Here is a 9725-nt window from a genome sequence, read left to right as displayed (position 1 = left end):
GTTTACCAAACGGACCCTAACTCTGATATGATCCTACCCGGTTGCTCCTTACTTGATAGATCTTGATGTAGACATTGGGATTACTGAGGAATCTAGACTATCATTAGTCACCAAGAATATAAGACTAAGACTTAGTGACATTTGTACCTAGGTCACCTCAAAGGAAAAGATAAGTGTTGAAGCGAAGAATTGCCCAACTTTCCAGTTATCCACTTTTAACAAGTGAGTGCATAGCTGTTTTCTACTTACACATAAATACAAATATTCTAAATGCTTAAATGTTGTGTGTGTTGCTTAGCTGTTGTAACGCCCCGTTCCTGGTACGTATTAATTTATTAAAAGTCTTTTATAAAGAGCTACTCCACGAGTAGTAGTCCTAACTCGTCGAGTAGATGCCAGGTTTGGACGCGGGTTTTAAGTGATCTACTCGGCGAGTCCGCGCCTGGACTCGACGAGTAGACCAGTCTGGATGAAACCCTAATCCTTAGGGTTTGTACCCTATTTAAACGTCCTTATAGCCCCCATCCCAGCCTCCAGCACCCCTAGAGCGTTCCCCCTCAAAACCCTAGCCTCCATAGGTGAGTTTGAGTGATTCCTTCTTGATTTTTGAGTGTTTTGGTGTATTCTTGGAAGTGTAGAAGAGAAGGAAAGGGAGAAGGTCAAAGGAGAAGAAGGAGATCCAAAAGCTAGCTTCCTTTTGCTACTTCATCTGGTAATAAAGTCTCTACCTTGTCCATTTTCCTAATAGATCTTCATATATGCTTGTTTTGCCACTTTTGGGACATTTCAAGGTCCAAACTCGAGATTGGAGCCCCCTTAGCGTAGTGAACTATAGATCTGGACATCATTGAGCTCCAGGAGCTCAAAGTAGCTACCTTTATGCAAATATAGCCTTGTTCCAAACCCTAAGTGCTTAGTGTTGGATGATTTTGGTGTTTTAGCCCCATTCTCGTGTGCATGCACGTAAAGTTGGAAACTTTACGTGCAAAACCAGCCCTAGAAGCCCAGATCTATGAATTGGATGCACTGAAATCGACTAGAATCGACTGTATAGTAATGGCATGCAGGAGACTCGACGCGTCCACACCGTGACTCGGCGAGTCCAAGGCAATCTTCTTGCCTCAAGAACAGACTCGACGAGTTGTTCATACAACTCGTCGAGTCACAGTCAGGACGAGTTCTTACGATGAAGGAGAACTCGACGAGTTGTTCATACAACTCGGCGAGTCGGATGAAGTTGGACTCGATGTTAGTATCGAAGAAGAACTCGTCGAGTCTTTGCCAAACTCGACGAGTAGAAGCGGGTAGAGGATTAGAAAGAATGATAAGGACTCGGCGAGTTGGCGGCCCAACTCGGCGAGTCCGGTCAACTGAAAGTTGACTTTGACCAGGAAGTTGACTTTGACCAGGGGTAAAATAGTCATTTTACCTTGAGATTAGTTATCAGTATTTGATTTAGTGTTTATGGGATTTGTAGTCGGGGAGTTCCGAAGCAGCAGTCAGACAGTCTCAGATTTAGCACCTCAGCAGCCAGCGTTACGAGGTGAGTTTTCCTTCCAGTAAGAACGGGTCTACGGCCACAATGCCGACCCGTTTAGTTAGCAGTAGTTCCGGACTTCGGTCCGAGGCAGTAATTCAGTGTGCTTGATGTCTTTGTGATTCCAGCATGTCTTTGTGTTATGTGTCCGGACTTCGGTCCGATGCAGTATGCAGTATATGTGTTTATGTTAGTAGTATGATTATGCCATGCTATCTTCAGTTAGTTCCGGATTTCGGTCCGATGCAGTTTCCGGACTTCGGTTCGATGTAGAGGGCAAGGCCCTGGTTAGTTCCGGACTTCGGTCCGATGCAGTTTCCGGACTTCGGTCCGATGCAGAGGGCAAGGCCCTGGTTAGTTCCGGACTTCGATCCGATGCAGTGGGCAAGGCCCAGTAGTTGCTTTATATGTTATTGTATTGTATGTGTAGTTTGGGGGAGCTCACTAAGCTTCGTGCTTACAGTTTCAGTTTTGGTTTCAGGTACTCAGTTTCCAAAAGAGGAGCTCGGGAAGATTGCAGTGCACACACCATTTGTTCAGCCTGTGATGTTTATACTCTGATATACATGACAGTTGTTATATTATTTTGAGATACATTGTTATGATTTTTCTATGACGTATGATGACTATGGTTTATTACTAATTTAAAACGAAATTTTCAGACTGTGTTTTTGGGATGTTTCAGCTGTGTTTAATATATATGTGCAACATGATATAGCTATTACTTGATTAAACTATATATATATATATATATATATATATATATATATATATATATATATATATATATATATATATATATATTATCATACTTCAAATATGATTTGGTAGTGAAGGGTTGTGTGAAATAATAGATGAGAGGATGTGATAAGTTAGTAAAAGGGTGAGTAAAATATAAAATGAGACGCTGAGATAGGTTAGAAAAGGGTTGTACGAAATAACAAGTTGTAACCTGCTATGCTGTAACCAAAGTATTATTGTACTGTTGTGCTCACCCAAAAGTACTATTGTAATGTTGTTCCTAGTCATCTAGGAAAAATATTAGTTAGTAAAATGATGTGCGAAATAATAAGTTGTGACCTGTTGTGTTGTGACCAAGTACCATCGTACTGTTGTGTTTACCCAAAATACTATCATATTGTTGTGCTCACCCAAAGTACTATTGTACTGTTGTGTCTATATGTTTAAGGAACAATAGATGACAACCACTACTGATAAAATATCCTTTACGAAAGATCCCTCGAGATCATTATTTAAGGATTAGAAAGTGAGGATAACAGGAATTGGTAACTGGGTTATTTGTTTGCTGAAAAATATATAATTAAAGATTATAATACTGTGGGTTGAAAACCATATGTACTCACCAGGTTTCCCAACCTGGTCCACTCAGTTTCTTTGTATCATAGGTAGCAGTACAAAGATAATGATGGTTGGGTCTGGTGAGAGATTCGAGGAAATATTGGCGATAGATGTTGTAAGGACAGTAAATGATTGCCTTTATGCTTATGTTTCTCATATCAGTTATGACATCCCAAGTTTTTAATAATCAAAGAAAAACATTTCTTCGTAAATACTTTTTATGGGACAAATTTCTTAATTATAAACTTAGAATGCTAAGAAATGATCGTGACGTGTGTGTCCATTTTATTTAAGGCAGTATACCAAAATTGACACAAACACTAGCTTACTTTAGGATAAGATGCCTAATTTGCTATTATTTGGTAAATGATTTATAACATGCTTTTGGTTTTCTAAATTGTTATTACTTGATTAGATCTAAGGTTTGTTGCCGGCCTTTATTAGTAAATTTTACATGTTTAAGCTTCTAAATGTTTAATTGTTGTATTAGAACTGTCATATAACTTTTCAGGGTGATAAGGAGGATTATCCGTCTAAACACAACTAAAACCTTATTTATCATAATATACTCGCAATTTCAGTAGACTGAATGATTGTTGGGTGTACAAAACATCATGGTGATAACTCGTTGCGGATTAGGAAATGGTAATGGAAATCAATGACATGAGACTTATGTGAATGAGCATGCACCTGAAGGGGTGCCAGTAGCTGAACCTATCACGATGGTTGGAGTCCAAGCAATGATTCAGGCTTCGTTAGCCAAACAAAGGAAAAATGTGAGAGAACTGCTACGGAGTAATACATATGAACCCACTACACTAGTCGTGCGACCTAATCTGAATGAGGAACTGACTGAGGAAGGAAACTATATCCGGACTGTTAGCCGAGCTAAACCACGAAGGGTTAGGAGGAACAACCCTGATGAGGAAATTGAAAAAGATATATGAAAGTATAAAGACTTCATGGCTTCCAAACCACCAAGTCCTTCTGGAAACCCAACACCAGTGGAAGTTATGTATTGGATCTCTGAGATGGAGATGATGTTCGAAAGCTCTGATTGTAGTAACCGAGAAAAGACCATCTTAGTGGTCAGACAACTGAAAACTAGAGTGTTGAGCTAGTGGAAGATATTGGTTGATATTATGCTGAAGGGAGAAGCCATATATTAAGATGTCTTGGGAGAACTTCCTTGTGGAGTTAAATATGCAATACCGTTTTGAGCAAGATCTTATTGAGATCAACAATGAATTCCAGAACCTGAAGAAAACAAAGATGAGTGTCATCGAGTATGTTGCAACTTTCACTAACAAGTTGAAGCTAGCTCCTAACTTGGTTCCTACCGAACTTTCCAAAGTAAAAAAGTTTTCTATTGGACTACCAGCGGATTATGGGCCAACGGTGAAGCTAGAAACTACTCTGAAAACAACCATCTGGGCAGCTAGGAATATGAAAACCCATATAAAGGAAAAAGGCCTGGAAAAAGATGAAACTGGAGAAAAAAGGAAGTTTGAGAGATCTTCAAGGTCCGATAAGAGGAGTAGTTTTTCAAAGTCCGGACTCAATGACAAGAGATCTGGGGATACCAAAGAAGCAAATCGATGTGAAAAGTGCAAAAGGAAGCTCTTCAGGCCATGCAAAGAAGAGGTGACCTGCTACAAATATGAAAGGCCTGATCATTATGCTGATCAGTTCAAGTACAATGGGAGGGTATGTTTTGAATGCAGAGAAGAAGGGCACTTAATGAAGGACTTCCCAAAGAAGAAAGAAGCTGCAAAACTAAATGCTCCACCAAAGCCAAAGGCAAGAGCATTCCATATGATGTGTGATGGAGCAGATGACACTACAAGAGATTAAGATTATGGAGCTTCCTATCCGGAGTCCAGAATATGAAGTAGCCATCCTATACAGATAATAATATGTAGCTTGAGGAAAAAGGCATAGTGTACGGTGAACTTTAATAACACCGTAAACGTTTTTAAGAATTAATATAATCCTTAGTTATGTTACATTATCTGATGTATTGTTATATGATTTTCTTGTATGATGACTTCAAGAACTGCGAGAAAATTCTTGGGACGAGTATGAGTACGTGTGAAAGGTAGTAGAGGCCTATACTACCGGAAGCATAGAACTCGCACTTGGATCAGGGAAAGGCACAAGGTTACCGAGGCACTAGTAGTTGAATTCGTTTTGTTCATTTTTGTCATTACCTTTGTTTCAATGATGACTACGAAGATGATTGTTCATTCATACCTTAGTCATCATCGATTCCGAATAATATCTACGAAGTAAGTTACTCGGTTTAAAGAACCATGATCGATGTAGTGTCCGACTTTAGTCAAGGGATTTAAGGAAAAGATAATTGAAGCGATCAACAGAAGTATCACAGTCATAGTTAAGGATAAGTAGCCAGTAGCTAGAAATTCTACCTACACAATGTGGTTGTACCATATTAGAACATGAAGAAAGGTATCTTCCATGCTAGAGTCTGACTCAAAGAGACCTGATTCTAGCCATTGCATCATACGATGAAAGGTCATTAGAACGTGACTCATCGGCCTGTTATGGTAGTCAAAATAAAGACCTTACCATAGATTGAGTCCATTTGAGAAGGAGCGGGAGTCTCTGATGAAGTTCGAATGGTAATTTGAAGGTTAGGACCGAAGGTCCAACAAAGAAGGAAGGACATGTGCAAGTTTGAGCACCGCCAGTAGTCAAGAAGTCCAAGAGTTTAAAATTCATTTGAAAAGACATAAGAGTTATGGTTTTTACCTAGGATGGAAAGGTAACATACTGAGTCGTTATACAATGTCTGTTTTCTTGACGATTTCTGGATGTAATCATCCTAAAAGGGAGATAAATGTAAGTCCTGTAGATTCAGGCTAGACAATTAAAACAATAAAAAGACATTTCAATAAAAGATTATTTAGGATAAATAATTTTAACCAAAGTTATAATATATGTGACAATGATTTCGTACATATAAAGAACTCTGAGATCCGACTTTGTATGAAGAAGTTATGCTTCTTCGAAGTTTTGCGATTAAACCAACACGGCTGTGCACATCGTAAAAAGTCAATTTTATATAGTTTGCTTATTATCCTAAGTAGTATAAACAAAAGTAGTAGTAATCGTAAAACCGAGAACGTACATATAGAGAACACCAAAATCTGAATTCGTATGAGGAAGTTATGATTTTTCGAAGTTTCAGCGCAACGGTATGTATATTTCATTTTACAAATTGGTTAATTTAACAAGTATATTCAAGCCTTAATGATATATTGAGAAAAAAAAATATAATTGGTCAACAATAACTAAAGATATACTAATATTTTGCTATAACGTTAATTCGTTACCGTCATAACAAAAGCTTTAGATAATTAAACACAACCTTTTTTTATTATATATCTTATCATCTGCCCAAGTAAACCTACAACATCAATTTCAATCAGCCAGATAACCCAAAAGATTCATGAATGAAAAAGGTGTTCAAAATATACTGGTTCAGTCTTTCATTTGTCATCCTTAATTAAAGATATAATTCTAACATCTATTCTTAAATATAATCAGGAAACCAGCTATTCAATCCAATCATTTTCTTGTTGAGGGTCGTCCCCTTTTCTGCTTCTTTATCACATGAACATGGAGCAAGTTGTACTTCACATGACTGATCTCACAAATGTCTTGGATCTTCATTTTATTACCTTTCCTGAAATCCGACCATCCTCTCGCCAGACGTGGCTGGCCCTTTTGGCCGTACCTGGCTACCTCCACTTTCCATAACTTTCCGTCATCATTTCTCAACCACACATAGGCGTACGCATCGATTCCAGTTGTATTCAAAATAGCATTCGACAATGGCTGCCATAAATCCGTTCCTTTAAATTATCAAATCCCAATTGCAAAAAGCTTAAAATACTTCACCCACTTTAGCAATCCACATACAACATATTACTATTATATATAGCCGTTTTACACAACAAATTTACCATATTATCATTTTATTAGGTTAAATAAAGTAAAATATGTTAAGTTTCCATCTTTTTTTACATGTCCTATAGACAATTAAATAAAGCTAAAGGCAAGAGAAACTCAACACGTACACTTACCAATTTACTAACTTATGCCAAATATTATTTTTTTTTGATCATTTATTTGAAACAGTTTTCTTTTTTAATATTTTATGTAAGTATTGTATAAAATATGTATAATAAATGATATGTTTTTAAGATTTAAGTATTAAACTTTAACATAGAATAGTAAACATGTGATATCATAATTTGTAACTTAAAAATAATATATTACATTAGATGCATAGTAAAATACTCCATTCTTGCAATTTAAAAAAGAGTAAAGTAATTACCATTCGATGAAGGTAGGATATCCTGAGAACCCTTACAAACTTCTGCACGTCTCCCAATAAATCATCATCATCATCATCACTGTTCTCTTTTTTGACGAAGGGTTTCATCCAATCATCATCACCTACACCTGCATCACCTCAGCCGTTACTTGGTCTACCAATGGCCGGCGGTTTGCATTGTTCAACGAAATTTTTACCTGGAGAGCTAATTGGGTGTTTGAGGCAGCCACTGGGTGCAAAGAAGAAGACCTGAAACATTAGATTTGGAGAAGGAGAACATAACCAAAAGACAAGAAAGTCTCCCATTTGAAGACGATTGTCCCTCATAAACTTGAGCCATCCATCCATGAAGTAATATCTGTCTTCAATCTTTAGGTATTTGACGCTCCATTTGACATCAGATTCAGTTTTGAGATTAATGATGGTTTTTTTCTTCCTCTTACCTATTTCCAAATACTTTTTGGCAAAAGCTGGCGCCAATCCCTGCAAAATATGATGAAAAACTGAAGGTCTGTATGTAAACAACAAAAACGGTGTATGTACGAGAGAGAGAGAGAGAGAGGACTCACAAGGTAGTCTACAGAGTCACTAAGTAATATCTTGAAGAACGAAGCTTCATCTCCCTTGTTGAAGTTCATTTTCTATCACTGTATTGTAATACGCATTAATGTCAAAAAATAAAGAATCGTCCGCGGACGTTATCTTCAAAAACCTTTTATTAAAGTCAAACACAATTATTTACTCAAAATTACTTTAGAGTTTTACGCTTAATGTTACGGTTGGGTTTGATGTTCTTGACTGAGTAAATATTCACCTGATGAGTGATGAAGCAGATGTGGCTACGGAGGAATTAGGCAGTTGGTGAAGTCTGTTTATGGTATAGTTTTGATATATATATATATATATATATATATATATATATATATATATATATATATATATATATATATATATATATATAGTAGCAGGATACCCGCGCGATGCGGCGGCGCGAGATAGTTCTTTATGACAGATAGGTTTGATGCGGCAATTAGTGTTATTTTCGTATCAAGTGGATTGTTTTTTTTTTCAGTTGGTTTCTTACGTCGAATAGTTTATAGCTAGGTACATAGTTGCAGCAGCGAAATAGTTTTTATCTGGTGTCATCTATTGCACTATTTTTTTTATTAGATTAAATGTAAATTCTATGTAGTTGTCTCAATGCAGGCTCCACGAAGAGGTTGGGTTGGCTATTAGTTTCCTTTAGCACACAACAAATAGTTTATCTCACAATGTTGGTTTTTGTTCGACGATTAGTTTTTTTGTTTAGCTTTTTTGACATCGATTGGTTTCATTCGATGATTGATTTTGATTCGACAGATGACTAAGTTTTTGTTTCGGCAAATGTCTTATTCATAAGACATGCAAGACACCAATTAATATATTTTATCAAATGTCTAAAATATTAAATAACATAATTGATTTAAAATTGGTTTAAATATAAAATTTAATAGAGAATGTGTTATATGAATAAATGATTTTCTAATATGTGCCCTATATATATATATATATATATATATATATATATATATATATATATATATATATATATATATATATATATATATATATAAAAGAAATATTAATTATAACAAATACTACTATAGGTAATATGAAATAAATTAGTTATAAGGATTATTACTATATATAAATGTGAAATTCATTAATAATTTTCAGATTTACTTATGATAATATTTGTATAATAAATGTTTTTTATATATTTCTTAAAACAGATATTAGAAAGTCTTTATAAATAAATAACATAGATTTAACATTTACTTATCAATATTTAAAAAATATAAAGATAACAAATCGTTAATTGCTACAATCACCGTCCATTGGCAACCTTAATATCAGTTTATAATAAAAACATTATTATAACAATATATATTAAGAAATTATTTTAATAATCTACTTCTTCTAATAAATGAAACCTAAAAATAATACGTATCAGTTTTTTAGAATGTCTCTTTGACACATGATATTTTTCTATGATTTTTATTATTTCTTTTTTTTTTTTGTAACAAATCAAATTTAATTCAAATTTTGAAAATACAAAATCATATGATAATAACATTTGTTTTTTTTTTTGACATTTATTATTATTTTATCTATATAAAAATTTTAGATATACCGATCGTGGTTTCAAGGATTATAACCTAATAAAATCTAATAAATTTGAGACGGTGGTGATAACAATACATAGGGAACATATGTAGTTTTCCTTTGCTTTTGCAATGATAGCCACGGCATCCTATATTTGACAGCAAAAGGTATGCTATAACCTTTTGAATTTTTCAAATTTCATTAATATTTTATTTGTTTCTATATATCATCTGGTTGATAATAAATCAACTATTTTGTCTATTTTTACAAATATATAAAAACCACATATTTCTTTTAATGATATCTTTTTATAAACAAAAA

The 9725-nt window shown here is 35.0% G+C and overlaps 1 protein-coding gene across 3 annotated transcripts; it reads right to left on the bottom strand.

Annotated features, from left to right (window-relative positions):
* Positions 1 to 6310: 6310 nt before the first annotated feature.
* Positions 6311 to 8126, bottom strand: LOC145166995 (B3 domain-containing protein Os11g0197600-like). 3 transcript variants are annotated; one of them, XM_079086068.1, is made up of 5 exons: positions 8074 to 8126; positions 7829 to 7906; positions 7457 to 7742; positions 7260 to 7387; positions 6311 to 6774 (listed from the first exon to the last, which is right to left on the bottom strand). In XM_079086068.1, the coding sequence occupies exons 2-5, from the start codon at positions 7895 to 7897 to the stop codon at positions 6736 to 6738; spliced, it is 522 nt and encodes a 173-aa protein (XP_078942194.1). In that variant the 5' UTR covers positions 7898 to 7906; positions 8074 to 8126; the 3' UTR covers positions 6311 to 6735. The 3 variants fall into 3 exon arrangements, with proteins under 3 accessions (XP_078942194.1, XP_078942192.1, XP_078942193.1); XM_079086066.1 differs by having other exon boundaries at positions 6311 to 6757; XM_079086067.1 differs by having other exon boundaries at positions 6311 to 6757; positions 7260 to 7381.
* Between the last annotated feature and the right edge of the window lie 1599 nt (positions 8127 to 9725).

This window comes from Lactuca virosa, chromosome 3 (genome assembly GCF_052849685.1).
Source record: "Lactuca virosa cultivar CGN04683 chromosome 3, Lactuca_virosa_CGN04683_v6, whole genome shotgun sequence".
NCBI lineage: Eukaryota > Viridiplantae > Streptophyta > Magnoliopsida > Asterales > Asteraceae > Lactuca > Lactuca virosa.
The sequence above is the reverse complement of the archived record's forward strand: the minus strand, read 5'-3'. Positions and strand labels throughout refer to the sequence as shown.